The sequence below is a fragment of the Python bivittatus genome, unplaced genomic scaffold, assembly GCF_059951505.1.
Source record: "Python bivittatus isolate LINGU-HERP-01145 unplaced genomic scaffold, Pbiv_v1 ctg000330_np1212, whole genome shotgun sequence".
Classification (NCBI taxonomy): domain Eukaryota; kingdom Metazoa; phylum Chordata; class Lepidosauria; order Squamata; family Pythonidae; genus Python; species Python bivittatus.
This window is the reverse complement of record NW_028277058.1, coordinates 10492376-10512153: the sequence shown is the minus strand read 5'-3', so window position 1 is coordinate 10512153 and position 19778 is coordinate 10492376. Positions and strand designations below refer to the sequence as shown.

Below are 19778 nucleotides of genomic sequence, written 5' to 3'. Positions count from 1 at the left end.
CTTTCACTCCTGGGTATCTAGTGTGTGTAGCTGTATTGCTGACAAAGAAAATTTTCAGGATAAAATGCCATAAATGCCTAGCAGGTCAATACTGAGGAGACAGGAGAAACTTCTATACCAATTATAGTAAATTATATAATTGAGATGCGTTTAGGAGGGGACTTCCCTCTAAATCCCCTTCCCTACCCCCAATTATCAGATAAATAACCAGAGATTGCTTGTTCGGATGGCTTTGGAATTCTTGCTTTTAACAAAAAGGATGCAAAATCAAAACAACATAAATAAATGAAACTACCCAATTATACAGGTAACTGGAATATTTAATGCAGTTCATCACTAAAAGTAACTGGACGATAGTCCCAATTCTTCCCATTATTGCCACATTCCATTCACTTTTCAGAAAGTGAACATTTTTGTTTTGTTTTTTGCCTTGACATGTATATTAATTTTAAGCCAGTACTGTACAGAATTGTGCAACCCAATGTATGAAATTTAACACAGAAAATTCAGTATATAACTAGATAAAACTTTATTGTCCTAATCCAGTGATCCTGTTCTGTAGGCAACTGGGATGTTACATACATAGAGTATACTTTATTCATGAGAAAAACCTTGCAGGTTCTCATGATACACAGGGAAGGAAAAAAAAAAGGCTTAGCTTTTCATGCAGAGAAATCCACACTGGATCTACTGCATGGAAATCTCATACAGACTAGCAAAATGGACCTGCATTTTAATCTTGCAATATGTAAAGTGATGCACATTTACAACTGGCTACACTAACAATGGAATATTGATAGACAGCCTTTTGTTTCAAATCAGTTATCTGCATCTGCATTCAGTGGAAACTACACATCTCCACTGAAGCATTACATATAGTACTAGTTTTATATATATATATATATTTATATATACAGGTATCTCTGGATCAAGTCCAATATATTTATTTATATTTTTATTACATACACCCATACCCACACACACTTTCTGTGGTGATCTCCTGATTATAACTAAACAGAAAAACATTTTTAGATTAAAAAAGTATTTATGAAGCTATCACCACTCACTTCTAAAGATCAATCCGTATAATACAGTATAATATTTTCATTATAAACGGCTTGTTCACATAAAAGTAAAACTGTGGTCCCATAGATATATTAGAACTGAGAAAGACATGTAAAAATTATTTACACTTGTAAATGGATTTTGTTTTCCAAGATAACTAATTAAGGAAAGATGGAAAAGGAAATGGACAGACGGATATCTTTATTTGCATTTTTCAATTTGATTTTTTTTTGTGCATGCTACAAATTTCTTCTTTCCAATCACAGATTGCCTCTGTTTGCCTTGTATTGCTGCTGCTGCTGCGTTTAGTGTTCTGAGAAGACTGGCTGACTTTATTTCTGGGCACAGGAAGAAATGATTTCACTCTTGAAACGCCGCTCTTGAAAGACCCCGTTTTTGATTTACGGTCACTGCATTCCATAGATTGACTGCTGCTGAGAGGACAGATCCCAGGATTCTCATCCTGTGAACAGAGTAATGTTTTATAGTGTAACATGCATTTGCCCAAACATTAGCAAAGAAAGCACATCAGTCCGTGATTGAGCAGCCTGAGTTTACACAAAGTTGTCACTTGTGGCAGATGTTCTGAATGACTGAAATGTGAGGTGATAGCAACGATGGTAAGGGCTGCTATGTGGCAGACATTCAGGGTCTCCTGTTGTGCAAAGCATCAGAAATGTGTACTTGGGTTAGGGTTAGGGTTAGGGTTACCTACTGTACTTGGAAGCAAATACCGTTTATCTAGCAGAACGTATAAGCAAGTGTACTTAGAACTTCAACCTTCAGGATAGGCCAGTGGGCAAAGAAAAATGGTTAATATATCAAATTTAATAGTACAGGAAAATGGAGAACTTAAGACGAAATCAAGAGAACAACTGACTGCAGGGGGATTGACTTTTTAATGGTTTTCATGCACACAATTAAGGGAGAGATTTAATATGGATAAAAAGCTACCAGGTATAGAAGAACATGTAATGGGGAAGAATATGGTTAAAAGGACTGAAATTCACATTGTCTTATAACTTAAGAGAGAATTTTTATAGAATGATGTACCGTTAGTGTATGTCACCAGATAAATTATCTAAGATGTATAAAGGTACTCCTAATTGATAATGCAAAGAATTTTAAAATCAACATTCAGATGAAACCAGAATGTTTAATTTTAACAACCAGGACTTATGGGTAGTCAATTAGAAAAGACTCATGGACGACTGGCTTTATATATGGTAACAGCAGTGAGGTTATTATATGCACAAAGATGGAAACATAAATATCCACAATGGAGGAGTGGATCATGAAGATGGTAGAACTTGCAGAAATGGCTAAATTGACTTGTTTGATTAGGGAGGGAACAATGACTACTTTTATAAAAGACTGGAAACCTTTATGGACTTTTTGCTGAAAATGGTAAAAATGAACTGGTGATTTTTGGATTTATCAATTAAAAAGGGCTGTATATGGTGAGAAGGAAACTATGTTACGTAATTTTGAAGGGTGGGGAATGGTACCAAGTAAGTCTATAACTGCTGTAAAGAAGACTGGAAGTAGCTTCTTTAAGTATCTTTTTTTTTAAAAAAAAAATCTTTGCTTTCTATTGTTTTCAACACTTTTTTCTTTATCTTTTTTTCTTTCTTACTTTTCTTCTATAATTTTTAATGTTTATCTTTTAACTTTTTTTAAAAAACTCTTTAATGAAAGATATATATACTGTATATATTTCAGGATAGGATATAATCTTTGTTGAATCATATAATGTAGCATCCAGAAAAAGCCCACCATCCAAAAAAGAGAAAGAAAAAAGAAATCTCTCCTGCAGTTGATATATAGTTTTTGGTAGCCAACGTAACCAGAAGCCACTTCTCTGAATATTCCTAACCTCCATTTAAGACTTTGGTTTGAATTTTGGATTTTGTGGTTGTCTAAAATGTGAGGGAAGTGACAATAGGGAACCGATAGGTTAGTGCATGTGGGCAAGACTTTCATGGCAGCTCAGATCATGTTTCTTCCTCTCCCATTCCATAACTCACAGTTCACCTTAATGTCTTTTTATCATAATGATTGTTATGTTACTGTTACTACCAGTGGTAGCAATACTATGGAAGAAAAAAGTATAGGAAAACATGAATGGCAGCAGTGAGTCAAGTTGAACTATATATTATATTCTAACTTACATGATTTGATGGGAGTTGTAGTCCAGCAACATCTAGGAGGCATGAGTTCTTTAAACCTGTGCTTTAAAGAATTGCAATACATTTTGCTTGGTTCTATATGAAATGATTAGAAAATGAACAGGATTTCTGCTGATTGATTTCTGGCAGTGCTGATTCCCTTTTCCACCATATCTGGAAGTTTAGAAATGAGGATACTATTCCTATTTCTATTTTTGAAAGGATGTCTCCTCTTCCCCTCTTTTGCCAACTTGTGAGTACAGAATATGTTTTGAAAAGCAAGATGGAAGACATATCTAAGTACAGCCATCTGCTTTTTGTATTTCTGATTCTTTCCCCTGCAGCTTTCTAATTTGGATACAGGAACCTGCTAATAAATGCATGACCTTCACAAGGAAAAGCAGAAAGCTGCTAAATGCTACTGAGATTTCTTTGCAAGAGAGCCCAATTTTGGACATGATTTTATTTATTTTTAAACAAGTAGTTATTGTAAAGATATGTTTAGAGAGAAGGCAAGACATGGTTCACCAGTTTTCTCACATTACGTTACTGTTGTTTTAGAACTAATTTTTATCTGCAGTAGTCAGAAGCACTCACTACTTAAATATAACCAAAATTTAAATAGTTGTCATCTCATTACATTAATGAGAAATTACATTCATCTCGTGTTTGGGCAAAAAAAAATTCAGGTATTGATTGCATTGGGAGCATGTCTTTTCCCCAAACTGAACACAAATATTCTATTTTCTTAAGTTAAGCACCAGTGACTAGAATATTGTGGCTATTCCTGTGGGATTTTATTTGTATGTAAAGGATTCTGTTGTCAAGCTCTAATTTCTTCAGTTTAAAGGGGGAGAGAGAGAGGTTAAAAAAAATGACAGCAGGCAATTCTGTCAAAAATTCTAGAAAATCACTCTCCAGCCAGATGCTACAGGTTTCCTTGACCTGCACATTCCTTCTGAACTCAATTCTAGCTTAAGGAGCAGGTGCAACTGTGACCAGTAGGACCTTTGCATAACTCCCACCAGTTATGACCACCATTGCATCAGAAGTCCCCACTTGCAGTCATTCATGCTTTGGTCACCGCTCAGACCAATGCGCTGTACAGAGGGATGCCCTTGAAGATTACTGAGAAGCTATAATCGATGCAGTAGTCACGGGTGCTTCACATTTTATCTGGAGCTGTACTAAAGACCATTTGGCTTCTGGGTGTAATTCAAAGTGCTGGTTGTCACCTTTAAAGTCCAACATGGCTAAGGACCCAAGCAAGACTTCCTGTCCCAGCGATCTCTGCCTGTCCAAAGTATATGCTGCTTAGTTTCCCAATGGCTCTGAGCAGCTCACAAATGATACAAAAGTGAAATAGAATTAAAAGGAATCCATCCCCCATCCTGATAACAATCAACTTCCTAGCCACTGACACACTGATTTGTAGGAAGGGATTTCCTACTTTTCCATTGGTACACTTCTCCTTTGGAATGCTAAGATAATGTCACCACTCAGCCTGCTGGGGTACAGAAAAGTCCCCTGACCTGGCTATTTCAGAAGCCCTTCAGGAACTGACTCGAGAGATGGAGTCTCCCAGCACAGTAAGCAACAGACTATGTTGTTCGGGAATGATATGCCTCTACATGGTGAGATGGGAATGATACCACTGGGTTCTTGCATGATAGAAATATTACTCTACTGTTTTCATCCTTTCATTGCACGGGAACGTATGCTGCTTAGACTTATTTGCAACTGAATCAGCTTACAAGCTAAGTAAGTAAGTAAACAAATCAAGAGCATAAACTTGCAGAATTCAACCACCAGCTCAGCCATTGCTGAAAATTCCTGCAGATTGCCTGCATTTCTAATTGCAACCCTTCTTTCCTCCATTTCCCCTGGGTCCTGCTGTTTGCCCAGGAATGGGAATATCACAAGGGCCTCAGCCTTTCTAAGGTTCTGTTTTTGCAAATGCTTCTAAGCTGGATGCTCTTCTTATCTCCTTTTGCCCTCTTCTTCCAGAGAGAAGGAAAGGTGGGGGGGGGGGCAGTGCGGGAGGAGAGAAGCCCTTCAGCAACTCAGCATCGTCTAGCAGCCTTCCTCCTTGGTTCTATTTCAGGCAGTCGCTTTCTTTACGTTGTCTTGGTTTCCATGGCAATTGCAGCCATCTGGAGAGCTCACTGCATGACAGCCTGTATTTCAATGGCCAAAGCTCAATGCTCTCCTCAAAATGCTGAACTGTTCCACTGTTCCCCCACCCCCTAGAAGGTGTTCTTTTTAAAATTCCTTTTCTTGTCTCCTTGCTGGAAAACATCTAAGGCATGAGGCCAATTTCATCTCATTATTCCATCATTTTGTTATAGATATAAGATAGTGAGTGGTTCTGGGATGGAGACAGCTTGGCCTCAATGATCAAAATTTGGATAATCTCCTATTACATTATTGCAATAAAGTGCTATAGCAGGGGTCTGCCTTTAAAACAGCTTGAAAACAGCAGTTAATCCAGAATAGGATTGTTAGATTATGAACTGGGATTGGACACTATGACTGTATTTCACCCATAATATAGGCTCAGCAGTTATGGTCAATAAACCCAGAACTATCCTAATGTTCTCAAATATAATGATCTGAACATGCACTGCAAACTTTTATCACATGCACTGTACTTCTCATATACCTGTTGTGATGCTGATGTGTTCGCATTCATGATGTTTGCTGAAAACACTGGATTCTTCTGAGGAGCGCTGATTGTCAAAAGCAGCTCATCCTTTGAATCTATTATCTGTGAAAAATGAATAAATCAAGAGGAGGGGAGGGTCAGTGTTGGAATTCCCAATGATGTAAAACAGGGGTGGTTTTATTAGTCTCACTAACAATACACTCATAGAGATAATGTAGTAAAATATATCATCACATGAAAGATTTGTACATTTTTGCCTTCAATTACCAAAGTGTATTCCTAGTCTTTAATAAATTAGTTTTAAATGTTATATCAATTTAAAGGAATGCCATCATAATCCAGTAATCCATTATTTCATTTTTAAATGAATAGATTTACAGTATTCAGTAAATGTCCTGAAAAAATAGATTGTTTGAAAAAGTTTGGGATACAGATTTTGTCTGGCAACTCTTCAGCCAAATAAGTCCATGATATCTGCAGTTTTTTGGCTGAAATTTAGAAAGTTTCTGCATTATCGCTCTCTCTGTAGGGTGAGTTAATTTATATAATATAAATGAAATCTGAAACACTGAGGAGACACCCACAAAATGTGTTTCCCTAATCTTCCATACAACAAATGCAATTTGTAAACAAAATCTTAATGCAGTATGCAATTTGTGGTTGTCATTACCATTTAAATGCGCATGTTTATATTAAGAAGTATAGGGGAAAAGTAGTAAAGGAGTAGGGTGATAAAGGGGCAAACCAATACAATAAGGAAATAATAGTCTTTCAGTTCTATTGGGCTTAATTTGGATAGTTGGTAAGGTCTAAGGAATTGGGTCAAAGGCTTCATGAAAATTGTGGGTTTTAAGAATAGATTTGAAGGACAAGAGAGGCTAGATTTTGTGGGATGCAATGTGAAATAGTGGTTAATGCAGGAGCCAATGCTGGAGAGATCCAGGTTCAGATCCATCTTCAGCCATAGGCACTCATGGATGGCTTTGGGTCAGCCACTCTCTCTCAGCCTTAACTACTTCAAGGTGTTGTTGTTGTGGGGAAAACTGAAGGAAGGAGGCCTTTGTATACTGCCTTGCCTGTTAGAAGAAAAGTGGGCTATACTGTACATCTAACAAAGAAAGAAGCATAACATCTACTTGAGAAGAGGGAAGATGCTTTTTGGGGAGTGGTAGATGGTGGTGTGAAGAGCAAAAGATCATGGGGAGGTATATTCTGCTAGATCCCAAACAGAAAAATAATATGCAGATTAAAGGATAGGTGCTATGGTCTCAATAAGAGAAGAGTTGGCTTATTTTGGCAGAGCTCTGAATAATGGACAGTATGCTAAGGTTGTGTAATGGAAACAAAGAGGAGAAAGCTGCAGCTGTCAAAGGTAGGGGGGAGGTTAACAAAAGCATAAATCACCCTCCTTTTTTGAAAGGACAAAATATGTTTTTCAACAGAGAAATGACATGACTTGAATGATAGACCCAAGTCCTTTCTACATGCAAAGGTGTTGCTGATCAAAATCAGTATTACCTTTACATGTCCCCACAATGCCATAGGACTTCCAATGGGCTTCGTGTGCTGAGTCAATTAACTTCTGAAGGTGAATTGCTCCTGCTCTAGAGGAATAATATGAAGACATTTTGGGGGCAGGCAATTTCTCACAGGTAAGTACTTTCACCTTATTCTGCCTTCCAGGTAGTGGAAGGTGCATGGTGTCTTGCTACTGTCTCTTCTTGCCCCTCCCCCCACAAAAATTGGGTTATTTTGTCTGTGTGTGTGCGTGCATGTGCCTTCGAGTCATTGTTATCTCCTAGCAACTGCCTGGACAAGTGACTGGCCCAAGGTCACCCAGCTGGCTTTGTGTCAAAGGCAGGACTAGAATTCATGGTCTCCCATTTCTTGCCTGATACCTTAACCACTACACCAAACTTGCTCTCAATTCAAATTGTCTGTGGTAAAAATAAAGGCAGTGAGGGAAGAACAAGAAAGGGGTAGAACATTAGCTAACTGCCAGTTTTGTGTTTTCCTCCACTGACCAGCTGGCAGTGCCCAACAGCACAGAAACGTTGCTTATGGTTGAGGGGGGGAATGAATCCAGTAAGCTCTACAGAAAGGGCTTAACTATCAGAACAAAATGAGAACTTCGACAGCAGATGGAAAGAAATCAAAACTATGCCTAAAAAGGAAGAAGGCAAAGTTATTGATGAATATGCAAAATATATGAAGAGAAGAAAGGAAGATGAACGATGAGCAATACACTGTTGGGCACACTGAATTTAACATAATGAGTTTGCTGTCCTTCATTCAAAGATATGAGGGTGATGTACAAAATGGTCATATAGTCCTAAAATACAATTAAAACAAAACAGAATAGTCATAATGTAACTGAAAAGCCAGTACCATAGAAGAACACTAGCTAGATAAAATGGTCTGAACAAACATTTTAAACCAAAGATGCCAAATATATAATAAACTCAGAGCTGGTCAGACTTCTATGGTCCTTCTGTGTTAACACATATTGTATGGGAGATACTTTGAAGAGAACTTCCACAGCAGATGGAAAGAGAAAGGCAGGCTGAAGTTTAGGCCCAAACAGGGCACAGGGTACACACTGTAACTGTCAAAAGAGGAATTGGAGAAGAAAGCTGGGAAATAGTTGCAAGAGTGGGAGAAAATAGAAGGAGAAGAAAATGGAATATAGAGAAATTGGCGAAAAAACTTACAGCTGACTACCTTGTGCAAAAGAGCAATACTTACCTTACTGATGTCAGATTCAGATTTGCTTAAACAAATACTCTGAAGTTCCTGCAGAAGGTCCACTTCATCATCTGAACCAACAGATAGTCTCTGTTCCAGGTTTAACACACTTAATGGATCATCTTCTAGAGATCTTAGAAAGGAAAACAAAATTATGTTGAAGAACATAATTAACAGATGGCAATCTATAAGATGGAGCTAAGAAAAGGCCATTTATCCCTTGCAGTTTAATAGCAGAAATATACATGGAAACAGGGCAAGTTCATTAAATTCATGCAATAAAAATTCAATCCAAACCTATTTTCAGTTGGCCAGAAGTATCTCAGTTCTTAAGGGCTCATTTTTTTCTAAACAAGTTTCAAAATATGGGGTATTAAGTAATGCACATGTAGAGATTAGAGTTTTCAGACAGAAATGTCATACAGTTAATTATCAATCCAAATGGAATATTTTGGAACAGGGAGATTGCACATACTTTACTCAATATCCAGAACTGTTTAGTTCTCAAACTTCAAATCCTCTGGAGAACTTAACCCAGACTGGACTTGAGATCTGATTTGTTCTAGTTGTTTTCCTAATGGCACACACTAAAGAAATACTTGGATTGATCAAAGGGACTTCCATTCTAAATTTCCATTCTGCATAATTCCTTTCTGTAAACTATTTAAAAGAAAGATGTCCTTTATACGACAAGAAAATTATGGAATATTCTTACAGACATGGACTATCCTTAATAAAACTCACATTATTTTCAACCACTTCTGGGATTTTAATAGAATTTTTTAATACCATCATTCACAGTAAAATCTCTGCATTTCTTCCATTGATTATGTTTTTTCCTCTGTGCAATATTTTGGCATATATTGAAAAGATTTTTATGATATTTGAAAAAGGCACAGGGACCATGATTTTGGTTACAGAATCCAGCCATCATACTATTAGTTGTGTGAGATGTGTTTGCTGTCATAATTCCTATGCTATAATGGAGAAGCACACGTACGTGATAAGTACCATGTCATGATTTATTCAGTGACTACAAAACTACTGCCTGAAATCTCCTTCAGAGGGGGCCAGAAGTCGCATACAAACATGTGACTTACTTTTTCTCTAAGGAAGCCATTTTATTCCCGTTTTCCTTCAATATATTATTTGATTTAATACCTACAGGAGAGAAAGGATGGTAAGTCAGAAGGTTATCTTTTGTGCCCATCTTTTCTATCTTTGAACAAGGTTCTGCAACCACCCCTGGAAACCTAAGAAAATTTATGCTTCAACACTGTTTAGTGGATTGTCACACAGTTGGTAAAAAAGTTAAAAAATAAGCCCTTGACTGGGTTTGTTAGTGTCAATAGGGTGATTTCAAGTGACCAAATAAATTATCCCGTTGCCTTCCAATTTCCATCAGTTGTTACCTTCTGCATTTCCCTCTGCCTTACTCCAGGACTGGGTTGATGAGTGGTTTGACTTCTTACGTGGACTTGTGCTCACTTTTCTCCAAGCAACATTTTCTCCTTTTTTCTTGGGGCAATTCTTGTAGTTTGATACCATGGAGAGAGGAAAGCTTCCTCCTTTAAAATCTGCAATGTACACATCCATTTCTGTAACAATGAAAAACGAAAGAACCAGGTGACATAGCGGTGTAATGTGGTTGCCAAGGTATTAAAGAAGTGCCGTGTGGTTGCCAAGGTATTAAATCTTTTGTTTAAAAGACTATTTTTCCCACTTAGTTTCATTCTGACCTTAGTTTCACTCTAAGCTCATGATCCCAGGAATTAACAAAAAGGCTTATACAAAGAAAAGCAAAGATCACAACAGCAAAAGTAAATGTTCTAGAGATTTACACATTTACCACAACTTACCTGCTCGTGGAAGAGGACATCCATGCAGAACTGCTTTATTTAACAGGATACTGAGTGCAGCTTTCACTACTGCCTGCTGCCCTTGACTTGGACATTTCTTGATTGCCATTTGTCCCAGCATAGGTGGTCTTTTCAGAGAAGCTCTGGAGAGAATTGCTTCTTGAACTCGGGGAACAATGACAGCATTCCACAATTTTGACATCCATCTTGAAGCAGAAGGAAAAAAAGAAATAGATGAAGAGATAATTATCATTTCCAGATACTGATGCAAGTGTAAAAGAAAGAGTAATGATGAGAAAGATCTCACCACCAATCTGCCATTCAAATTACAATACTTTCATCTATAGCAGTTCATTCAAAGTAGTAGTGTATCTACTTTCAGATATTATTCCCAACAACAGTGATAATCACTAAAAACAAAACATAGTTAAGAGGGACTCAAAGCAGCAGCATAATTTTGACACAATATTAGCTGCAGTTTGGGGACATAAATCAGCACTAGAAAATTATCTGACTCAAAGTATTGATTTCCTTCAAAATGCTTAATTGCCCAAAGCTGTTGGAAAGCAAAAAACAAAAAACTCTGATATTGTTTTGGCACAAAAAGGGATTAGCTGTGAAACCCATGAATTACAGAAAAGGAATATGTTGGTCATCTTTTATTTATTTGAATTATATCAAATAAAATTATATTTTATTCAGGAGCTCAGGACCATATACATAGTACTCCTTTTTTTTTCTTCCTTGTAATAAACCTGTGAAGTAGGTGGGGTCAAAGAAAGAGCGATTGGCCCAAAGTCAGTCAGAGTACTTTGTGGTGAAGGTAGACCTGTTTCTGGGTCTCCCACTCCCAATCCAACACCTTAACTGCTCTACCACTGTGATGGAATGGTTTGGTGAAGGCCGCACTCAGGGAGATAAGCATTTCCCTAGCCCCCAGCAAGAGCGTGGGAAGGTTAAGAGGATGAGACTGGCACCACCCTAAGGAATTTGCAGTGTTGCTTGCTGGCTTGGGTAGTTTAGATTCAGTCTGGCAAGATTCTATCTTGTGGGTGAAAGCTAATAAAAGCTGTTGGACTAGATCTGTACTGTCTCATGGAGTTCTTTGGGCTGAACCCTACATCAATCTTGCCAGACTGAATCTAAACTTCCCAAGCCAGCAAGCAACACTGCAAATTCCTTAGGGTGGTGCCAGTCTCATCCTCTTAACCTTCCCACACTCTTGCTGGGGGCTAGGGAAATGCTTATCTCCCTGAGTGCGGCCTTCACCAAACCACTCCATCATAACCACCCTGGTTTTCAACATCAGATTATGACTTTTATTTAAAAGGTTCAAAAAGCTGCAGAAAATGTTAATCATGTTCCCAACAATTTCAAAAACTAATATTTCTGAAACAAAGCAAGGCCTGGAGAAGGAAAAAAAAAATCACCAATGTAATGCTAACCATATATAATCACATTAATTAATGAACTACCTATCAGCATATTAATACCAGTATAGTGTCACAAGTACAGTACATTGTATCCATCATTATACAATGTTATGAAATGACAACATATAGCTTTATGGCATAAATTTCTATAAATGAATATGCTGGAAAAACATGAAACCTACTCAGAGCAGACCCAAAGAAACAAAGATTTGCTGAGGAAGATTTCAGCTTATGCAGCAGGTAGAAAAGTATAAGAATGCAGACTTCAAAGAGGACTAAAGTAATGGTTCTTACAACAAAAGATTACTCCCAAATAACAGACAGGAAGTTCCCATGTAAACCATGTTAAAAGCAAACCATTTATCAGTATCAGAATGGCAATATATACAGTCAATATATTCTAATACAAACAAAACATTTATTCACCTTGTTCCTACTTTAATGAATTACTTCAAAAATAAGGAAATGTTTAAAAATAGCTTCCCAAACTAGAAAAGTAGGTCATTATAACTTCCTGAATATCTAGAGTAAAAGTACCAGAGAAAGTTTTAATGCAGTCAAAAGCTTTTCATCGCTTAAGTACCAGAAAAGATACATTTCATTATAGTTTACACTTAACTACTAATGCTGGCCAGCTCTTGGCTCCTGCATTTAGGATTTCTTAAATCACTTACAGAAATGTGTTTCTCCCCCTTTTTTGGTGTGGGGGGGGGAAGAGTATAAAAGAATTTCAGTTAAAATTAGGGGGAAGTACTAGTTTGTATATGAATATGAATAGATTTGCCTTCCTCCCTTCCCCTTCCCCTTCCCCTTTCTTTTTCTTTCTTTATGTTTAATTCACAATAGGGCAAATTAAAGAGAACAGTTAAACTGGATGCTGTACTTCCTGCATTTAATGTTTCCCCAACCACAGTGTTTACAATTCCCTATTTCCCAATTAAGCTTGTGGATCATTATAATAGATACCTTGGGCTAAAATGTTATACACTGGATGAAATGCGCTCCTGTTAGCTTATGCTGTGATAGATTTACCAGTCTTTACAGTCCCAGAAGCCTCCTTCAGATAGAGCCAAGCGTTACATTAGCCATCCCTGTAAGAAAGCTCCTTTTGGCTGTTTTTAAAAATATTCCTTATGACCAGTTTATAAATTGAGATTGAAGAATAAGTTTCAACTGAAGCCAAAAAGAGGAGCACTCATGTATTAAAACTGATAAACTAGACAGGGAGTAAGGAAACTAGAATATTATTACCCATGGACTTCACATGTTGTTGTTCTTCACTCTGTTCACCACACACACACACACACACACTTCCCCCCTTCTGAATGCTTCTTCCTTTGAAAATCAAAGCACAGTATATCAGCAATGCTGACATTTGTGAGACAAACACATGCTCAGCAATTTTGCTGCTTGTTTATTTTTAGTGTCTTGTTTTATTTATCTAGCAAATAAATATTTAAACAGAACTGTTCATGCCTTGCAGTCTATGACCACCTTTAAAAAAATCCCTACTAAAATGATTATTTTGTTCACCTTCTTTCTTCTGTAACATGTTGAGAATTAAATATAATACAATTTTTCATCTTCAGAGCAATCTCTCTCAATAGATCCATCCTTGTTCCCAAATTTAAAGACTGAGAATTGAGGCTGACAAATAGGGTTCTGATGACAGCCATCTACACACTAGATAGTTGAGCTATTAATACTGTTGGGAAGTCTTAAAAGTAGTGTTAGTCATGAGTAATGGCCAAAACTAAGCAGGACTTTCTCACCAGCACCATCTGTCTTACTAATGGAAGACAGGAGTGCCCAGCACTTTGGAGCAAAGGGTACAACTCATCTCAGTGGACAAGGTCAGGCAGAAGCTAGAATTTGATTTAAAGTAATTAAATGTATTTAATATGATTACTAACTATGTATTTTATGTTTTCCCTTTGAGAACATTAAAAAGTAGCAGTGTAAGAAACATCTGTTCGCTCAGAGCTTTGGTTAAGCTTATCTCTGTCCTGCCCTTCTGGCCCAGTCTGGCACAGTGGTCCTATTTTTTTTTTTAAAAAGTCACTCAATATTTTAATATGTGTAATAATGTTGATATATTGTAATTGTATTGTAAGCTGCTTAGAGTTGTATGATGGGAGCAGCATAGAAGCATTTGTAATAAATAACATGTTTTATTGAATTTTATTAAATAATGTTTTAAAAATAGTATACTGGTTTAATGAATTTAATATTTTGGGATTGTTTGTAAGGATAAAAAAAAGGTGGGATAAAAATAAATAATAAAATTCAGCAGCAACTTTTAGATGGACTCTGGGTTACTGGATTTGGGGATCTGCATATGGTCTGGGGCCACAGTGTACCCTGTTGTAAGGGCTTAAAAAAACCCTATAAGAGGAAGCTGAGATTTATGGTGTGCTGAATTTTGTCTAAGGGGCCTGTATCTACATTTGCATAAAGCTCAAAAACCAGTAAATACATATTAATCAATGACAAAAAGTGATAAAAATGATCTTTACAATTTTATGGATTCCTAAAAAGATAGAACTTATATCCATATAGCAACTATGTGTTAACTGAATGATGGTAGGCAGTCCTTTAGCACTTTTGTTTAGAAGGATCAAGTTGTAGATGGTGAGAAGGACTTCACTTAAGATTCTAGATAACAGCTGCAAGTCAAGAGGAGAAAACACTGGCCTAGCTGGATGTGGTAGAAGGTAGCTTTCTATATGCCAGATATACACAACATGTTCAGGACAGTAAACATGGAATTTTCAGTCTTTCATTAGAATAATGTTAGTTGAATATATGCACATATGTAATGTCAGTTTATATCCATTTATGCAATAATCATCTGGAATAATCTTTAAATTTGACATTAACCAAAATCATGCTGAACATAAAACAAATAACTGCAAATACAAAAATAGTCCCAACTTCCTAATAAAAATAGAAAGTATCAACAAACATCATGTAAGCCTTTTTTCATAATCTACTTTCAAATATCTTTTTCTAAATATTGAATAATATAGAAGAGAGGAATCCCTTCCCCAGGAGAAATAAACAAAGACCTTGGATATTGGTCATATCACTGTATATACTGGGGCTCCTCCACTTAGAAAGAATTGGTGTACTTATTTCTTCTACTGTATTTACCACAAATGCTATGAGTTCTGACCTTCTGAAAACAGGATTAGATGTAAATGTTGAAATTTAAGATTTCCTTCTCTATTATACCTGTCATGTGAATGTATACTGAATGATGCCCTTAAGATATCTGTTGCTGATTAATATACTTCTCCTAATAATATTTAGTGACTAGTATTAGTACTTTTTTTTTTTTTTTTGTATCTTTGAGCTAGTCTTGACTCCTGGTGACCTTCTGGACAAGTCCATGAAGTTTCTTGGTAATATTTTTGGAAGTGATTTACCATGGATGTCTTCCTAGGGCTGAGTGAGTGACCAGCCCAAAGTCACCCAGCTGGTTTCCATGCCCAAGGCAGGAGTAGAACTCACAGTGTTTGGGTTTCTAGCTAGTTCCTTTAACCACTACACCAAACTGGCTCGCATTAGTATGATTAGGGTATATGATATGTTTTTTCTTTGTTGCCTCAACAAAATAACATATAGCATGTAATTACCTTAGAAGGAAGGCCTACCTAAATTAAGAGAGCAGTCTTATTCTGTTTGTTCCCCACCCACCCACCTGCCCCCTTTCCATGTTTGATTGGACTTGGCAATTCCACATGGCAGCCTCAGCTGTTTGTCTCTCCTGTGCCTCCCAGCTATTCCTGAAGCTGATTTTTAAAAATACTATCCAGATTGCAGTGGTTTGGCAATGTGTTGGTGCTCAGTCTGGACTATGCCATTGCAGACCCTGATTGGTTATGCCTCTGCTTCTTGCCCTTCCTATTGGTACAGGGAAGGCAAGCCTTGTTCTCTGGTCCTGTGTGGGTGGGTGTCCCAGTGCCTGGTTTTTGTCTTTTTAGAGATTATTCCCTCTTTAGTAGTCCCCATCCTTTTCCTTTGCTTTCCCTGATGTTTATATGCATGGATGTCCTCACACCCCTTTCCACTGTTTATGGACACTGATACAGACCCTGCTGTAATGCTACAATGATCAAAGCAAGGGAAACAGGTTGTTCCTTCATTCCTAACTCCCTGTAGATCCATAGAAATGTTGTAGCAAGGAAGAATGAGGCTTCAGCTTCATAAATGTAGCATTCATTGACATTTTCTAGCTTCATTCCAATGTGCCTATATTGCAGCACTGCAAGCTTTGCAGTACTGTGGGCAGAAGGTGGGAAAGCAAGGGGAGCATACTTCATCCAGCCTGAGCATAAACCTAAAGGGAAAAAGAAGGAAGGAAGGAAGGAAGGAAGGAAGGAAGGAAGGAAGGAAGGAAGGAAGGAAGGAAGGAAGGAAGGAAGGAAGGAAGGAAGGGAGAGACAGACAGACAGACAGACAGACAGATGTATGGGTTGAATGCCCTGATGAACTTCTAGAGGGGGTAGGTAAACAGAGGGTAAGGAAAGTTCCTTTACTTAATAGGCTGTTATTGTTCCAATCACAAGAGAGTTAAAAATGGCAGCTCCCATTGGCAGGAAACACAGCAGCCTGGCAGCCCAGGATGTAATGCTACACAGGGCAACAACCAGCCAAGGAGGGTGGGCAGCCAATCTGAGTTGGGGCTGTCACTAGATTGAAAGGAATGAAGCATAAGTTTTGCAAACCATGGCAAGTAATCTAACTGCAATGGGCTGGGGATGTGTAAGAGATGACATCATCCCTTTGTACGCTCAGGAAGCAGTGAGTAGCCCATAGTTGTGATGGAGTGAGCAAGAAGAGTGGATCTGTCCTTACTGTATCTGTCCTTACCGGTAAGTGTATGCATAAGGGTAGTAATTCAAGGAACCCAATCTGGTATTTTATATGCACTTAGTGGATGTAAGTTCAAATAAATTCTTATTGCATAGCTGTATCAGGAATGTCCTGTTCTATGGGATTTATATTTCAGGGAATATGCCTAAGATTGTTCTTCAACATTTACTATTACCAAATATTTCTACCTGTGCAAAGGTTATATACCAGGGAAATGAGTGGGCAATGGATGATTAAATGGAGGACTGTGTTTTAAAGGATGTGATGGCATTAATAAGAATCAAATAAAAGACATACTTCACTGTTGCGTGACTGTGACCAGGCACCACTGGACAAGAAAGAAAATGCCTGGGCCCAACAAGAGCTTCAGGTGCACCAAGCCGTGATAAACATGAGTTCAGCTGATCCCAAACTGCAAGAATCCACTCAACCATCTTGCACACTGGATCACATGGAGGCGGCATTTGTCCCCTGAACTGCACAGAATAGAACAAATGGTTACTTTGGAAATCTAATGTATTTCTTTAAAGAAAGGAAACAATTTCCAACTGCAAACATTGCAAATAAACGGCAGATTTCAGGAAATAACAATAATAAAAAAAAAGAGACTGGGGGCCAGTTAACACCTGGATGTTTATTGTTTGATAATTAGCTTCAAGTTGTGATTGCCTATATGAACAGCCTCCTTTAAATTATATGTCACAAATGCTGTATTTATCCCAAAGGAAGATGACCCTAAATTTAAAATGATTGGCTCTCTCCGCAATGCAAAGAAAGATGAAACAGAATTCAAAACTCACACACAAGGGCTTGTTTCTCTTACTGCTTTGTCCTTATGGAGTAGCCTTCCCTGTAACCAAGGCTAGCATGATCCTGCTTAAAGTTCCATAAGTTCTCTCTTTCACAGAGAGTTTGGTGAATAGTTAATTGTTGCTATTTTTTAATTTTAATTCAACTTCGTCCATTCTTGTACTTTTGTAGTACTACTGCTGCTTCTGCTATTCTGTATTGCTTACAGTTTTAATTTTAATTGTGTTTATCATGGATGTTTTAATTATCTGAATGTTTTATTGGATTGCTATAAACTGCCATGAGTCTTTTTATTTGGTGGTGAGTGAAAGAAAGAAAGGAAGAATGAATGAATGAAATATTAGGCAGTGCCTCCTTTCTCCCTCCCAGCACTCCATGCAATTGATAAAGTGAGCTGTTGTTCACAAAACCTTATTCCTTTTAAAAGAATCTGTTACCCTGTAAAGATGCTACGAGACTTCTCCTGATTTTTGGCTACCATAGACTAACCCAGCTCTCCTGCCATTTGTATATGTGTACGCCTACAGTATATGGCTGTATTAGCCCAAAGAGGGAGGGCTAAGAGAAAACAATTAGTGGTAACTGAATTCACAGTTACATGTTAAAAGACATGCCATTTGTCAAATTAATTGCACCCCCACCTGCATATGTCCATACAAACCATTCTTTGACAGCCACAAGTCACTGTCTCTTACACAGACACAGATGTACCCACGTATATACAGATTCCACCCTTCTTTCAATAGAAACAGCAAGTAAGTAGAAGAATTAGAAGAGAGGGGAAGAAGAAAATAGGAATCTGGGAAGGGAAGGGAAGGTGAGTGGTAGCCAGGGATGAGATAAGCATCCATGTTTTCTTTATGTTTAAATACATATAAAACCATTTATATAAACATAAACATAAAACTGTTTAAACATACATATACATAAATATAAATGTAAGCATATATAAAGATAAAATATATGCGGTGGGCTAGGGAGCACTGGTGGGCAGAAACCAGGCAGAGCAGGTGGGCAGGTACTAGGGAGTGTGGGCAGGTGGGCAGGTACCCCTGCCCTGCCAGGAAGGGAAGGGGCCGGGGCTGCGAGTCCTCTGCACCATCCTGTGCACCACTGCTGGCTGGGGCGATCCTCCCAGGACATTTCTGCAGCACCTCCCCCGCATGTGGCTGGGATGCCAGGTGGCGATTCCTGGCAACTAGTTGGCTGAGGGCTTCCCACACTGCAAGGCCACCAGAGGGAGAGGCAGTGGTGAGGGGCAGGGGTGCCCTGCATAGCATGACTGACAGAGCCCCCACACTGTAGGGGTTGAGGCCAGCTGACATCAGCAAGCCCAGCAGAGGGAAGACAGGCAAGAAAGACGATGGTCAGCTGAGGATGGCAGCAGGAAGGCAGTTGTAAATGTGGGCTGGTCACCAAATGGCTGAAATTTGATAATGGGACCACAGGGGCACTGTAATGGCTGGAACTTCAAGGACTGGTAGTGAGTCCATTTTTTTCAGTGCTGCTATAACTTTGAATGATCGCTGAATGAATGGACGTAACCCGAGGACTACCTGTACGGAAATATGATCCCCTTGGGGTTTTCTCAGACAACCAGGTTGGGGCTAGGCAACTGTGATTCCAAAACTCCTGACTCTCAGCATTTTTAAGGTGATGCAAATTCAGCTCAAAATGTACAGTATAATTTTGTAGATGTTAATGTCATATAAACTTATTTACAGGTAGTCCTCACTTAATGACCCTAATTGGGACCAGAATTTCTGTTGCTAAGTGAAGCATTTGTTAGGTGAAACATCATGTGACTGCACTGCTTAGTGACAGCAGTTCTGGTAGTCCCAGTTGCAGTCCTTAAGCGAGGACTGCGCCATCATTAGGTGAGGAGCTCATGCTTCTCTTGCCAAGCTGCGCCTGCCTCTGCTTCAACTCCCCCCACCCACCTATCTCCCTCCCATCTCTGCCTTTTTGGCCATCCTGCACTCTGCCTAGCAAAGAGCCAGCAGCTACCTCAGCCAGGAATGCCTCATCAGCAGCAGAAGATGGCAAAGTCAGCTGGGGGCGGTGGGAGTGGCAGAGGTAGGATGGAGTGCAGGGCAGCCAAAAGGGCAGAGATGGTGGGGGGGACATAGGTGGGTGGGGGGAGTTGCAGCACACA

General features: G+C 38.5%; 1 protein-coding gene across 4 annotated transcripts in view; it reads right to left on the bottom strand.

Annotated features, from left to right (window-relative positions):
* Positions 1-1265: 1265 nt before the first annotated feature.
* CTTNBP2 (cortactin binding protein 2) overlaps positions 1266-19778 on the bottom strand; it is a 107688-nt gene continuing 89175 nt past the window's right edge. The window contains exons 17-24 of one of the 4 annotated variants that reach the window (XM_025163193.2): positions 17111-17289; positions 10503-10708; positions 10056-10241; positions 9744-9804; positions 8644-8776; positions 5896-6000; positions 3237-3297; positions 1395-1528 (exon numbers count right to left, since the gene is read on the bottom strand). In XM_025163193.2, the coding sequence (XP_025018961.1) occupies positions 1527-1528; positions 3237-3297; positions 5896-6000; positions 8644-8776; positions 9744-9804; positions 10056-10241; positions 10503-10708; positions 17111-17289 (933 nt within the window). In that variant the 3' untranslated portion in view covers positions 1395-1526. Of the gene's footprint in view, positions 1529-3236; positions 3298-5895; positions 6001-8643; positions 8777-9743; positions 9805-10055; positions 10242-10502; positions 10709-17110; positions 17290-19778 lie in introns of those variants that run through there. The other 3 variants (XR_003084100.2, XM_007422920.4, XM_088141693.1) reach the window with 3 other exon arrangements.